This window comes from Microchirus variegatus (genome assembly GCF_963457635.1).
Source record: "Microchirus variegatus genome assembly, chromosome: 16".
Lineage (NCBI taxonomy): Eukaryota > Metazoa > Chordata > Actinopteri > Pleuronectiformes > Soleidae > Microchirus > Microchirus variegatus.
The window spans coordinates 4,415,256-4,430,340 of record NC_139817.1 but is presented as its reverse complement, the minus strand read 5'-3'; the positions used below and the strand labels follow the sequence as shown (position 1 = coordinate 4,430,340).

The 15,085-nt window shown below is 40.6% G+C and overlaps 1 protein-coding gene across 1 annotated transcript in view; it reads right to left on the bottom strand.

Annotated features, from left to right (window-relative positions):
* Positions 1–15,085, bottom strand: part of gdap2 (ganglioside induced differentiation associated protein 2) — a gene marked incomplete at its 3' end in the record, with an annotated part of 31,260 nt that overhangs the window by 13,623 nt on the left and 2,552 nt on the right. The window contains exons 3-10 of the mRNA XM_083902789.1: positions 13,294–13,433; positions 11,224–11,377; positions 9,421–9,509; positions 8,052–8,128; positions 7,362–7,521; positions 2,933–3,083; positions 2,578–2,654; positions 799–875 (exon numbers count right to left, since the gene is read on the bottom strand). Coding sequence (XP_083758915.1) covers positions 799–875; positions 2,578–2,654; positions 2,933–3,083; positions 7,362–7,521; positions 8,052–8,128; positions 9,421–9,509; positions 11,224–11,377; positions 13,294–13,433 — 925 coding nt within the window. The remainder of the gene's footprint in view (positions 1–798; positions 876–2,577; positions 2,655–2,932; positions 3,084–7,361; positions 7,522–8,051; positions 8,129–9,420; positions 9,510–11,223; positions 11,378–13,293; positions 13,434–15,085) is intronic.

Below are 15,085 nucleotides of genomic sequence, written 5' to 3'. Positions count from 1 at the left end.
AGTTGAAATTATGAGATAAACGTCAACATTTTGAGATAAAGTCATTATTATGCAATAAAAAGCTGAGATTATGAGATAAAAAAATCATAATTCTGAGATAAAAAGTGGAAATCTGAAATAAAGTCAAAATTATGAGATAAAGTCATAATTATGAGATAAAAAGTTGAAATTGTGAGATAAAACGTCAAAAGTAAGAGATAAAGTCATCATTATGATATTAAAAACTGAGATTATGAGATAAAAAGTCACAATTCTGAGATAAAAAGTAAAAATTCTGAGATATTAAGTCGAAAATAATGAGATAAAAAGTCGAAATTCTGAGATAAAGTCATAATTCTGAGATACGAAGTCGAAATTCAGAGATGGTTTTGAAATTCTGAGATAAAAGTCAAAATTATCAGATAAAAAGCTGAAATTATGAGACAAAGTCATAATTCCGAGATGAAAAGTTGAAATTAGGAGATAAAAAGTCATAATTCTGAGATAAAAGGTCGATTTTATGAGATAAAAAGTTGAAATTATGAGATAAAACGTCAGCTACATACTTTTCACAGGCAGATTTAAGCAGCTTGTTATAGTGAGAAACTTTCATGTCAAATCTTAGCCCTAGATTCAGAAATGAGGTTTTGCCTCATGAGGATCAGACTTTGGTCCCAACAAGGTCAGTGTTTATACCAAAAAAAGGTGCTAAAGGGGTAACAATACAAACACATATATATAAAATTACATTACACACTACCTTTTATTTTGAAAAACTCTTATACTAACTTATATTATATTATTTGACTAATTCCATACCTTTTCCAGGTCAATGAGAGTCACCGGGATGTTTCGTCCGACCACGATCATCACGGTGCGGCCGCACAGGTCGGCACCTGAGTGGAGAGGATTATAACAAGGTCACACATACACACAGAGATATCCCAAATATCTGTTTAAAACAATTCCAATCGTAGGTTTCTGCTTCTTATTTGTGACAATTTGTCTGCTGCAACAATGGATCAATTATTAACCAACCACTTCATGAATAATCTGAAAGTGAAATCTGGTTTCACTTGCTTAAAATGTGAAATTATTCTGGTTTCTTTTGCTCCTTAACGACCGTGAAGTGATTCTCTTTGGTTTGTGGACAAAAAAAATGAAGGACGTCATTGTTTTCTGAGGTTTTGCTGAACCGAAAGGCTGTTTTGACGTTTCACCGAGCAGAAGACTCATCGAGGGAATCGAGATCAATCGAGGAAATACCCGTCAGGATAATGAAGGAGGAGGGCAATCGATTAGTTTGTTTTTCGATCAGTGGCGTTGATGTAACTTTGACAAAGCTTTTTGACATTTAATTTAATCGGTAAACCACTAAGTCACTTCAAAAATATACCTAATATTCCTACATGGCAGCTCTGGACAGTTGGGATGGGAGCATCTGCACTGGAAAGAACAATACTAATAACAGAAGGATTATGTAATGACATGGCCAATCAATATCACTAATATAATATCACGGATGTTTTCCAACCTATTAGTAATAGCTGCTTGGACTTAACGACCTATAAAATCATTTTTTTTAGTGAGGAGCAGCAGTTTGGAGCTCACTCAGTTTGCCCCTCAAGCTAAAAAGTCATAATTATGCGATAAAAAGTTGAAATTATGGGATAAAAAATTGAAATTACGAGATTAAAAAGTCAAAATTATGATAAAAAAGTCAAAATTATGATATAAAAAGTTGAGAGTATGAGATAAAAAGTTGAAATTATGAGATAAAAACTCATAATTATGAGATAAAAAGTTGAGATTATGAGATAAAAAGTAAAAATTATGAGATAAAAACTCATAATTATGAGATAAAAAGTTGAGATTATGAGATAAAAAGTAAAAATTATGAGATAAAAAGTTGAGGTTATGATAAAAAAAGGTCAAAATTATGATAAAAAGTCAAAATTATGAGATAAAAAGTAAAAATTTGGAGATAAAAGGTCATAATTCTGAGATAAAGTCAAAATTCTGAGATAAAAATTCGAAATTATGAGATAAAATGTCGAGATTGTGAGGGAAAAAGGCCAAAATTATGAGATAAAGTCAATTCTGAGATAAAAAAGTCGAAATTCTGAGATAAAGTCGAAATTCTGAGATAAAAAGTCGAGATAATGAGACAAAAACTCAAAATTATGAGATAAAAAGAAAAATTACAAGATAAAAAGTTATAATAATGAGTCACAAGTATCCACTTTATCCTCTCATGATAATTATCATCATCTCCAAATGTCTCAAAAAGACTCTTTTGTCCTCATGTGTCATCGAGTTTAATCAAAAGAAGAAAAGAGTGAGGTGAGGCATGTTGAGACATGACCCTCAGTTCAATAAAGCACATTATATAGGGCAGAGGAAGGAGTCAAATATAATTATTTTAAAGTCACATGGTCAGTTAAAATGAACTGCAACACTGCCTCCTAATGGCAAAGGCACTGAACTGCATCTCATGACACTTCAACTTCATTTTACTGATCACCGCTCACACACAAAACACATCTTTTCTTTGAGTGTAATAAGTAATAAATAGGATTTTTTTTTTCTGTCACATACCGGTTTGATATAAGGCTTTCAGCGCGGCGATGTCCGACAGATCCTCGGCCCTCGCTCGACACAGCCAGCGGTTATAACTGGAAACGAACACAGATCCATTTTTATTAGACATGCATCTACGATTATCTGTAAAAAGCAAAGCAACGGCTGTGAATTATCCACATCCTTCTGGTCGTGGTGTACGATTTACTGTATATATTCGATGTTAACTCTTGTTGTTGTTGTTGTTGTTGTTGCTTCTAGCAATATTCATCTAGCGTTGCTTAGCTGCCGGGGAAAAACTGAAACCGAGAGGTTTCGGGTCGCATAACGTTTCTATATGGAGTGTTTTTCAGACACGACGAGTCGCTCTTACTTCCTCTGGTGTTGTTTCTGCATGGCCACGTCCGACATCTGGCCCTGCAGGATCAGTTTCCGTTGTTTGTCCACATCGCCCTCCATCCGAGCAAAAGCGTGATTCCCCACCTGACCCAGATCCTCGTCCAGATTGTCCTCCTCGACGTCGTCTGCACAGACACAAACGGAAAAACACGAGCAGATTATAATCGCTGACAGCTCCCATGACTTGTCGCATCTAAACACAGTTCTGCATTCTGTTTAAATCAGCCTAATCTGTTAAAACAACGAATGGATTTAAGAATGTGTGTGTGTTGAGGCCGTTAACTTACACAAAAAATCTTCAAACCTTGCATGTAGGGCAGGTCTGGCGAAAAATCGAAAAATGTCAACAGGAAGTCGACCGTTTTGGAATTTGGCGTCCATTTTCGGCTATTTCCAACCTTACGTAAATGAGCTAACTCGTTCGAGTGTTTGCCGTGCCAACATAAAAAAAAACGGCAATTTGTACTAGACACATCAAAATTTAAAATGAAAATTTAGCAAAAGGTTTTGCAGATTCAAAACAGCGTGGCCATGGCAACCCAATGTTGACCATTCGCCACGAAACAGGAAGTGCCCTGTAACTTTGGCATACATCGAGTTCCACCGAATTTCCCGATACTTGGTGGGAAGATGTTATAGACCAAGACGAACAAAAAAGTCAACCGTAACCATGGCCCCAACTCAACAGGAGGTCGGCCATTTGGAATTTTGCTTGCCTTTTTTGGCGATTTGCAACCCTACGTAAATGAGCAAACTCGGTACCAATTTGGTAAAACCGTTAAGTGAGGGGAGACAGTTAGTGTGCTATTGTGTGAGTGTTTGGAATTACATATTTATATACATACATTTCAAGCATATGCAACACGCTTCCATAGGTGCCCTTTAAGTTCGAAGCCTCTTAAGCAAACCATTGGACGGTTATGTCGTATTATTCTGCAGAACTTTCACTTTATGTAAACATCTGTCCACCAGTTGTTTGCGTTTAATTCTCCGTCAGTGCCAGGAGTCTTTTGGACTTGGGACCAATTCCCGTAGAATTCTTATTTATTTAATTTAGGCCCTTCCTGCTATTTGATTTTCATAAATACCGTTTAAGGTTTGACAGACAGACGGTCCCGAAACGTTAAAATGGACTGTATTTATGCATCGCTTTTCTAGACTCGATGACCCGAGTACGCATCAGCATCACGTAGACTAGTGGGAGGCCGGGAAATCGAACTCACAACCTTCCAGTTGACCCCTCTGTGCCCCCAACACAAGTACACTTAATAGACGAGACTAATAACAACAAAACAACTCAATAATCCAGGATCTGGCCTCAATCTTACCTTTGAAATAGTGAATGTTTTTTATAAATCTGTGAACCACATTTACCGTTTTTTTGTTCACCTCCTGATCCTAATTTACCTACGAGACATTATTATTTGTGTGTGTTTGTGAAGAGAAAAACAGAGAGAATTAAATAGCTACGATAATGACCATAAAATCAAGTTGACAGAATTCAGGCGTCGGGGGATGTTTTCCGATGTGACCACATGTACCGATCGAGTGCACGTCCGCACATTTAATCAGAGTCCAAAGGGGCATGTGTTGTCCGTCAGTGTGTGTGTGTCTGCGTGTGTGTGTGTCAGCCTGTTCTCATTGGGGTTTCACTCGCGGGCGGTCTGCTCGACTTGGATCAACACCCCGGAGCCACATTCGCGTCTCTCTTTGAAGCGTCACGCCAGTCGACATCAGGCTGGAGGGTCAGCGGAGTCGACGGGCTCGAGGCAGAGAAACCGCAAACACGCGTGCGTGCGCGCGCACACACAAACACCAAAGTGTGAGAGAAAGTGGAGGTCGGAAAAAAACTGAAAGATACAGTTTATATGACAGTTTATGGCCTGAAATAGAGTTTTAAACCAAGCTGCCAACAGTAAAAAATGTCTCCTTTTTTTTGATCTCCTTTGCCTGATTTACTTTATACGCAACACGGGCTAATCACTGTACACACAGTTGTAAGCTTTGGCTCTTCTCACTTCCTTCATGACTGCAGGGAAAGATATTTGGTTTATATATAAAAAAAAAAAGAAAACAGCCTCGTTAAGGTGTTAAATGACATCCAGAGCAAGCTTTGAAAATGCCTTTGCGTAGATTTGTTTGTGGTTTGATCACTTCTATAAATGACAAGAAAATAGGGTTATCCGGGCAGAACACTCAACAACAAACTAACTAACTCACTTAATTATCCGGACATTGTCCAGAAGACGGCTCACAGACGTAGCTTTGGACGTTTTTTTCCCAGAGGCTCTTATTCCGACATTTAAACTCTCACGTGCATCACATCTGCACAGTGTCAGGGGGAAAACAGCCAAACTTAAGTGGATCACTTCAACCCAAGCATCAGTGCCAATAAAGATCAATTTAAAAACGAAAAAGCAGACTGGAGCTAGACACATCGCGTGAGTAGTCAACAACGGTCTTCTCCGATTTCTGTAAAAAAATATGCCGTAATGTATTAGTAGAGGTGGGTCAAAACACTGAGGGTAAATACCGATATTTCAATCATCAACTTAAATCGCTCGCCGGGCGTCGCTACTTCATGTTTCCTTGCGGTGGCGCTGCTCTAAGGTATCGCTATACGACTGTCTTGGAATAGAAAGAGGTAAAACTTAGCCTCGATAATAAAAAAAACAGCCTCAAAGTAAGTCGAAACGATGAGATAAAAAAGTCAAAATTAATCGTAATTATGAATTTTATTAGCGCTGGGCACGCTAACGGCGTCAACGCTAACGCAGGGCGCGTCTCCATGGCGACTGATCGGAAAAATATGCGATTGACGTCATGTTTGCGTGTTTACGCCCGATTGTTAAAATTAGTCTCGAAAGTAACACAGGTTTTTTCGTGCTGCGGCACCCGAAGTCCAGGCACTGTTTACCATTTAGCTCCGTTAACTCCATTAGCTCCATTTGCTTCGTTAGCTCCGTTAGCTGCGTTAGCGCCTTTAGCACCGTTAGCATGCCCACTTTTTATCTCATAATCTGGACTTTTTTCATCTCAGATTCCACCCATTGTGAGGCTAACAAAGGATCATTTTAACCATATTACACAAAAATTGGGGATAAAAAAACCTTCACGTCTTTGTGTTTTGGAGAAAAATATGAATATCTGTCACCTTATCTGTCTGTCAACAAGTGCATCGCTTTGTAATATGTAGAGGACGATGCTCTGTGGAAAAACCTGACATCCACCAAACACTTTCTGAATGAGTGAAAGGGTGTGTAAGTAAATACTGCATGTGTGTGTGTGTGTGTGTGTGTGTGTGTGAAGGCACTGGGCAGCCAGATGTTTCACTGACACGGTCACAGAGTATTCAGTTACACTGCTCGTCCGTGTCCGGCTGACTGGCGCTGGAGCTTGAACACATTGTCCTCATCAAAAATGCAGTTTTTTTTTTGTTTTGTCTCCCGTCCCGATGCTTTTGGCGGACGCCGAGTCAGCAGCGCTGAGCAACTGATTAATAGGCTATGATGTCAGATCAGTGCCCAAAATGGCCCAGTGTAGCGGTGTTGACGGATTTACTGGCGTGTGGTTGTGATTGAACGCTAAATCACACCAACTTGAGCTGGTTTAGCTAACTTTTATAGCTGTATAGACACGACGTTTAAACGGGAACTAATTATTACTGACAATAACAACAAATCTTCTGCTTCTCCCTTTAGGGGTCGCCACAGCAGATCCTGTGCCTCCATCTTGCCCCATTGTGACTGTCCAACATCCATGAACCTTCTCTATGGTCGTCTGCTTTTCCTTCTCCCCAGCGGCTCCATCTTCCAACATCACTTTCCCCTCTTTGGACCGAACACTTCAACTTTTATTCTCTCATTTGATTTTGAAAAATCAAATAAACTTGAAAAAATATGGTTCCATCCTACACTATCCCTTGTGGCTGTCCAACATCCATGAACCTTCTCCGTGGTCCTCTGCTTTTCCTTCTCCCCAGCGGCTCCATCTTCCAACATCACTATCCCCTCTTTGGACCGAGCCACTCAACTTTTATTCTCTTATTTAATTTTGAAAAATCAAATAAACTTGAAAAAGTATGGTTCCATCTTGCACTATCCCTTGTGACTGTCCAACATCCATGAACCTTCTCTGTGGTCCTCTGCTTTTCCTTCAGCCCAGCGGCTCCATATTCAACATAGCTATCCCTTCTCTTCTGACCAAACCATCTCAACTTTTACGTTCTTAATTGATTAAAACATCAAATGAACTTGGAAAAATAAGATTCCGTGGGCGACAACGATGAACTAACCCACACATTTGGTGTTTAATCAAACGGGATCTCACAGAAGGACCGAACCCAGGACCTTCTCACGAAGAGAACATGCTTAATCACGTCTCAGAATTCAAAAGTTGCGTACCTTCCAGGCTGCCGGGCTTCTCCGCGATGCGTATCTGCCGCTCCGGGACGACGGGCTCGCCCTCGGAGTTGCCGATGTCGCCGGGGATGAGCGGCAGGCACGCCTTCTCCTCGTCCTCAGAGCGAGGGTAGTACAGCGGCAGTAACTTCTTATACGTCGACTGGGGAAGGGAAAAACAAACATTATTTTTTACATTCGTTCATTTTACGGTAGAATTCTTTGAAAGTTGCCATCAGGAACATATATTTGTTTTACTTAATGAAAGGTTTACAGTGGGGGAAATTACAGACATAAGTATTTTAAGTACTTTTTGAAATTGGTCAAAACTCGACATGAACAAGTTTTTGGCACCTCGTCAGGGTACAGACACGAATACAGGACACTGACCAGGATAAACCTTACATTTTCTCCTTATTTCTACAGCAAAATTTGAATGAAAACAGGTGGCAGAGGTCAGGAACATGAGGTAAGGAGTTTGCAGCAGGTCAAGGGTTGTCAAAAATCGTGAAAAATGACCCCGGAAAAACCCTCTAAATGTAGTTTAACCTGCATTCCCACTGCCTGACGCTGATGTTTTCACCCTCTCTTATTTTTCCCCCCTCTTACCTACGTGAGAACTGACTTTCTGCCCCTCAATAAATCCTAAACGATGAGGTCACAGACGTTACTCAGAGCCAAACGGGTACAAACCTCCTCGGCGTCCGACACGGCAAACACCACGGCCTCGATGCTGTTTCCATGGCTCTCCAGGAACCTGCGAACTGTTCCTATAAACACACACAGGCGAAACACAGACATAAACACACACATATTATTATTATTATTATTGAGACGTGCCAGGGAAAATTTGAAGGAACTGGGATTTTTTTTTTTTTTTATGACAGTAAAAATTCAATTATGGATAACGACGCAGACAAATTACAGCGGCAGAAATCCACGCGTTAAAGACGAAGCGGCGGCTGTTCCCGTAATTAGATTTGATCGAGTTGAGCGCCCGCCAGACATAAAGGAGTGCGGCGTGTGTTGTAATTAAACGTCTGCCCGCGTAATTCGCCGACTTAATTCTGAGGATATACAGCACAGCCACATGTCGTGCGTGTACAGCGCTGTGTTTTTACTGTAGTTTCTAAGGAGATCGTCTTATAGCGCAGGACAGAATGTGTGTGTTCTTTGTATTTGTAGTGTTGCGAGGAGCTAAAAATCACAAAAAATGGGACATTTTGGCTCATCCTCACATCTTTGTAAGGCTTTTTGGAGAGGTCAAGACATAGCCCCTAACCAAATTGGGTTTCAGTTGTCACCTTTTCGGGACCTTTTCTGGGATACACTATCCAGGATGAGCTGATATACGATACTCGGTATTCGTCGGATATGGTTAGAATTAAAAATGAATTGAAAATTTATATGATGGCATTTGTCAAAATTTCAACCGTTTCACTATATTATCTTATAGTAGTGAGGCTACAGGACAGAATGTGTGTGTTTTTGCATTTGTGACATTGTGAGGACCTAAAATCGGGACATTTTTGGCTGGTCCTCACATCTTTATAGGGCTTTTTTGGAAAGGTTAAGACAGGGGTTTCAGTTATCACCTATTTGGGACCTGTTCTGGGATAAACTATCTATAGGATGAGCTGATACGATACTCAGTATTCATCAGATATTGGTCGAAATCACTGGCTGTACATTTATATGATGGCATTTGTCAAAATTTCAACCGTTTCACTACATTATCTCATAGTAGTGAGGCTACAGGACAGAATGTGTGTGTTTTTGCATTTGTGACATTGTGAGGACCTGAAATCGGGACATTTTGGGAAAGTGAGGACATTTTCAGCTGGTCCTCACATCTTTAAAGGGCTTTTTGGTGGGGGTTATGACATGGTTTTTGGGTTCGGGTAAGTCATTTAGTTGAATTCTGTGCAAACGTGTGTATGCCTTTATTTGTCACCTTTTTGGGACATTTTCTGGCATAAACGATTCTCTGTATTGGTCCGATATTGGTGAAAATCACTGGATCGGACATCGGAAGGACGTGCCAGTGTGTGTGTGAACTTACTGAAAGCGATGTGCGTGGCGTCCTCCAGCGGGTAACCCCTCTTCACCGTGCTCACCACACACAGGGCGACAGATGCCATCGACTGCTCTCTGTGGAGGCAACAACAACAACAACAACAATAACATATTTTTTCGTCTCCGTACAGCGAAGCAGCGACGGGACAATTACAGCGAGACTTCGGCTGCGTCATTTCGATTAAAAGGTGCGGAAGAAAACTAATCTAAAATATGAGATGTAGACAAGGAACAGCAGTAAGCTTTACGTTGCGGGTCTGTGGCAGGAGCTAATCTAATTTAAATTACAGAGCCAGGGTAGGGGGGGAGTAATATTCTGAGAATAAACTCCGTGACCTGTACTTCGCGTGATTTACCGTTTACTCTAAAAATGAGCAGCAACAAATGAGCATAACATGTACTGTGTATGGTAAACGCTCTGTATTTATATAGCACTTTGCTAGCCTTGATGACTCATCAAAGCGCCAACTGCAAACCCAACGCCAAATCATATTACTGTCCCTAAAGAAACTGTGGACATGCCCCTTTTGTCCTGCGATTTTAGCTGTTTTTTTTATAATTTATATGAATATTCTGCATTTCAATTGCTTTTATTGGATTAGATTAAAGTGATTCTTATCATTTATATTAATATTTTGCGTGGATAAACCTGCGGCATCAAAATCGACCTGAAACAACTACTTGAATGAGCAAAAAACACAACGTAGAGCCTGTGTAACGTTCGTTTCCCCCGAAGTTGTGTAACGCTTGTTTCCTAAATTAGCATTTTAGGGCTGCGTGTGGATAAAAAGACAATTTATTTAAAACTCTTTGTCATGTGTACGGGCCCTAAATCATTCATTCATTCCCCGAGACTGCTTAGGGACACACAGATGGGTCGCAGGAGATTCAGCCGAATGTTTTCCAGCCTTTTAATCATGAATTATGTGCATATTTTTAAAAGAACATGCAAAAAAAGACTATATTTATCAAACATATTCCTCGTGAAAATGGCTGCTTTAACACGATGTGCTACAGAAAAGACAGCACGCATTTCCTCATATTTGGGAAACACTGGCAAATAAAGGTTTAAAAGGTGTTTGAAAGGGGTTTAAAGCGGAACTAGACCGGAAGTTTCAATTAACGCTGTTTTTAAGTGTGTATCTGCGTCATTACCTTGTTTATAAAGACCTGAAGGTTCTAAACAAACAGATCAGCCACTGCTGAGAATGCTGTGTTTTATTGTAATCTCGGGCTCAGCGAGATCTCTGAAAAATCCCGGTATAGTTACGTAAACACCGGTTCTCCGGAACAGCAGATCGTCCTACTCCGGGCACTAGTCCGGGCACATCCGGTTGCGTACATTGAACCGCAGAAGAAGAATAACGTCCGTTGTGGAGGTGTTTCACGAGCGGGTCAAAGTCATAAAAGGGACTCTGGCGGGGAGTCGTGAAGAAGCTATTTTTAAACACGGTTAAAACAATGTTTTGATAATGAGTAGCAGTGCATCCACCGTTCCAGAGGGGGGCGCTGCGCTTCTGAGAGCGGGTGTGCCGAATGTCACTTCCGGGGGAACTGGCCAATCACAACACAGTCCGACATCTCAGGCGAGATTTATGTCTGAAATAGCGCGGCTGAGTGCAAGTGCTTCAAAAAGGACAGATTTCTAACGGCTCGTTTCCAGCAACTAGGAGGTTTTTGACCATAAAAACAAGTTAATGTATGTAAGTAGACCTCCATAACTAACATATATGTGCACCAGGACCAACTCTATGTGACCTTTAAAAGTGAGTGAGTGAAGAGCTCTTACGCAGCCAGCTGCATGATGTTCCTGTAGCAGCTGTAGAGCGAGCTCTCCGCCGCCGTCCTGTACTTGTTCTTGTACTTTGGTCCCACGGTGTGGACGATGAACCTCGCTGCCAGGTTAAAACCTTTGGTGAGCTTGGCCTCCCCGGTTCGACAGCCTGCACACACACACACACATAAAATAGATTAACAATATAATATTATTATATCAGCCGAGTATAGCAGCTTGTTGACCTCGATTTAGATCAGAAAACAGGTTTATTGCCATGCGCGCTGGAATCGATACAGGGAATATGCTGTGGTGAAATTGGTGCCAAAATCCAATAAAAATACACACAATATTAACTCAATTATATAATCAACTAGAAAAGAATTTAAAATAAAATATTAAATTAAATAGTGCACTGAATGCCTCAATAAAACACAAGATTTATGCGATACGGCGTCTACGAGTGTGGCGTTTTCAAAATAAAAGCTTTTTTTTTTTAAAAGTATGAATATGAAAAGATTTAAAGGAAAGTGTGTAGAAAACCAATGTTTTCATGTTTGCCCTTTGGTAAATCCAAATGAAAGAACCCAGAACCCAAATTCTTGCCACCATAGGTGCTGAAAAATACAGTTCTACCATCCCAAATCTGAAAAATATTCAGTTTTAAAGATTTCTTTTTTAGATGAAGCAAAAAAAAAAAACACAAACTTGATTGAATTATTCCCAAAAAAAAAACATTCAAACTGACTGGCAAAAAGGAATCATGTGTGTATTGAAACGGCATAATTCTCCCGGAATGTGTTTTTCGAAATTTAATTATTTCAATCGCCACCATGACTATTCATGAGGCTTCGCTGCAGAAAACCTCGGGTTCACAGACGAGCAACCAACTCTTTTACGAGCTTTGATTCCCGCTTCGGTGTCGTTTTAATTCCTCCAATGACCACATGTTCTGTGTGAAAAAAAAAAAAAAGATTCATTGCACTTTTGCCTCAGCTTTATGCTGCTTCTCTTGACTTTATATGAGCAAAGCAATGATTGTCATATCACCCTTTTTTTTATTAGATTCAGCTGAGCATCATGTGCCTGGTTATGTATAAAAAAATAAAAAAAATAACCATGAATACACACTTTGAAGCCTCCAGACTTGAGCCCACAGCATCACTGAGAACCCGACTATGCCACAAACATCTCGGTCTTCGTGACTTTTTAAGTCAAGAATTAGGAATTTTATCTTAAATTTTTAATATTATTTCCCAGAAAAACACAAGTCTGCCAACCTGACGTCATCACTGACATTTATGAGCCGGCACATGCCCTCTGCTGGATCCTAAGGGGTACTGCTTCAAAAGGTCTATTAGACTGCATGCTTTACGAGCCGCTTATCTCCTTGCGTTACCAAAACGGCACCTCAGGTTTGAGATAATATAGAACTTTGGATAAAAAATAAAAATAAAAACGTGTAATTGTGTTTGTTTTAAAACTCTCTTCGCCCTCTACCTTTGAATTAGAATTAGGAATGTTATCTTAAATTTCTAATATTATTTCCCAGAAAAACACAAGTCTGCCAACCTGACGTCATCACTGACATTTATGAGGCGACAAATGCCCTCTGCTGGATCCTAAGGGGTACTGCTTCAAAAGGTCTATGAGACTGAATGCTTTACGAGCCACTTATCTCCTTGCGTTACCAAAACGGCACCCCAGGTTTGAGATAATATAGAATTTTGGATAAAAAATAAAAATAAAAACGTGTTATTGTGTTTGTTTTTAAACTCTCTTCACCCTCTACCTTTGAATTAGAATTAGGAATGTTATCTTAAATTTCTAATATTATTTCCCAGAAAAACACAAGTCTGCCAACCTGACGTCATCACTGACATTTATGAGCCGGCAAATGCCCTCTGCTGGATCCTAAGGGGTACTGCTTCAAAAGATCTATGAGACTGCATGCTTTACGAGCCGCTTATCTCCTTGCGTTACCAAAACAGCACCCCAGGTTCGAAATAATACAGGATTTTGGATAAAAAAATAAAAATAACAACTTGTTATTGTGTTTGTTTTTAAACGCTCTTCGCCCTCTACCTTTGAGTTTGAGCAGCTCGTCGCGCAGCTCGGGCCCGGCGAGCCGGTGGACGCTGTCCGACACGGGGTTCTTGTCGTTCAGCGACTCGTTGCTCGTGTTCACGATGGCGGTGCTGTTCAGCAGGGCAATGTCCCCCGTGCTGCGTGTGGAAAGAAATAAAAAACAAAGAATAACTGTATTAAAATAAAAAAATAGGAGACACAAACAAAGAACAAAAATGGTTGCAGAACACTTTCTTATTTGGGGAAACCTTTGCGGTTAACAGCGTGTCGCTTTTAAATATCCACACAACCGTCCCTCTTTGTTTCTCGGCGTTCAGATCGCATGTCGCCCGGCGGCGTTTCCCCTCGCCGCACACAGGAAGTGATTCGTTTTACGCCAAGACAGACGGAGACAACGGCAACATTGTGCTAGTAAAAAAAAAAATTGAGTCCGTAAAAAGGTGAATTCTGCTGCTCGTTCAGGGGATAAAACACAATCTGCTCTGCTGCTGTATACGCACAAACGCTCCCCCACAGTGTTTTCTGCTCACGAAAAACACCAAATAGCAGCAGGAATAAGATCCTGGACATAATGCTGTGCAGCGCAACTTTAAATTGAATTTAAATTCGGTAGTTAGACGTTAGAAAACACGGGACTGGATTTCATCAAAGTTTCCTAAATTTAAAGTGACATCATATCACTTTCTCGTAGCTGGTGTGGATTTTCAAAATGGCCTAAAATCAACAATTCTTCGATGCCAGATAAACTCGCCATCTGCTTTTTATTTTTAGCCCCGTGTTTGTGTAAGTACTGAATGCATGGGTGACTGGGTGAACACACACACACACACACACCATAATATCTTCCCTCTGAAGCCTCTCAAGAGTTGGTTTGGAAGGAACAATGAGGAACTACTCGACCATGTGGTGAAAGCATTTTGGTCACGAGACAAAACTCAGCTTCCAGTTTCTCTCTAATGCACCATCTCTCTTACTTTGGGGGGGAAAAAAATATGATGTGCCATCATCCACTTCCAGAAAATAACTCTTACCGAGGAACAGATCTTGCCGTCTGTTCTGTTTCTGTGCTAACAGACCGACTTCTTGTCCTGATACGCAGCGTTTTTGTAATACTCTCATGGTCATCGTGTCGCTGTATTGATGTCATGAAACCAGAAGCAGTTTCGAGTTTCTCTGAAACAAAGAGTTTCACTTTTCCCTCAGTTCTGTGGTGACATGAAAGCACTTTGGCTACAAACGGTCAAAGCTCTCTGTTCCTCGTACATCCACAATAAAAGTCATTAGCGAAGTTTGCACGGAATTTCCCGAAACTTGGCGGGAAGACATTATGGACCGAGACGGACAAAAAAGTCGACCGTAACCATGGCTTCAACTCAACAGGAAGTAGGCAGATTTGTACAACACTGATCAAAGGCGGTGCCCCTATAACTTCCGCATACATTGAGTTCCACCGAATTTCCCGAAACTTGGCGGGAAGACATTATGGACCGAAAAGGGCAAAAAAGTCGACCGTAACCATGGCTTCAACTCAACAGGAAATCTGCAAATTTGTACTACATAGATCAAAGGCAGTGCCCCCTATACATTCGGCATAAATTGAGTTCCACTGAATTTCCCGAAACTTGGCGGGAAGACGTTATAGACCGAAACGGACAAAAAAGTCGACCGTAACCATGGCCTCAACTCAACAGGAAGTCGGCTATTTGGAATTTTCAACCCTACGTATGAGCCAGACGCATCAAAGTGGAAAATATTTCGCGGATTCAAAAGTGAGACAACTAATAAATGA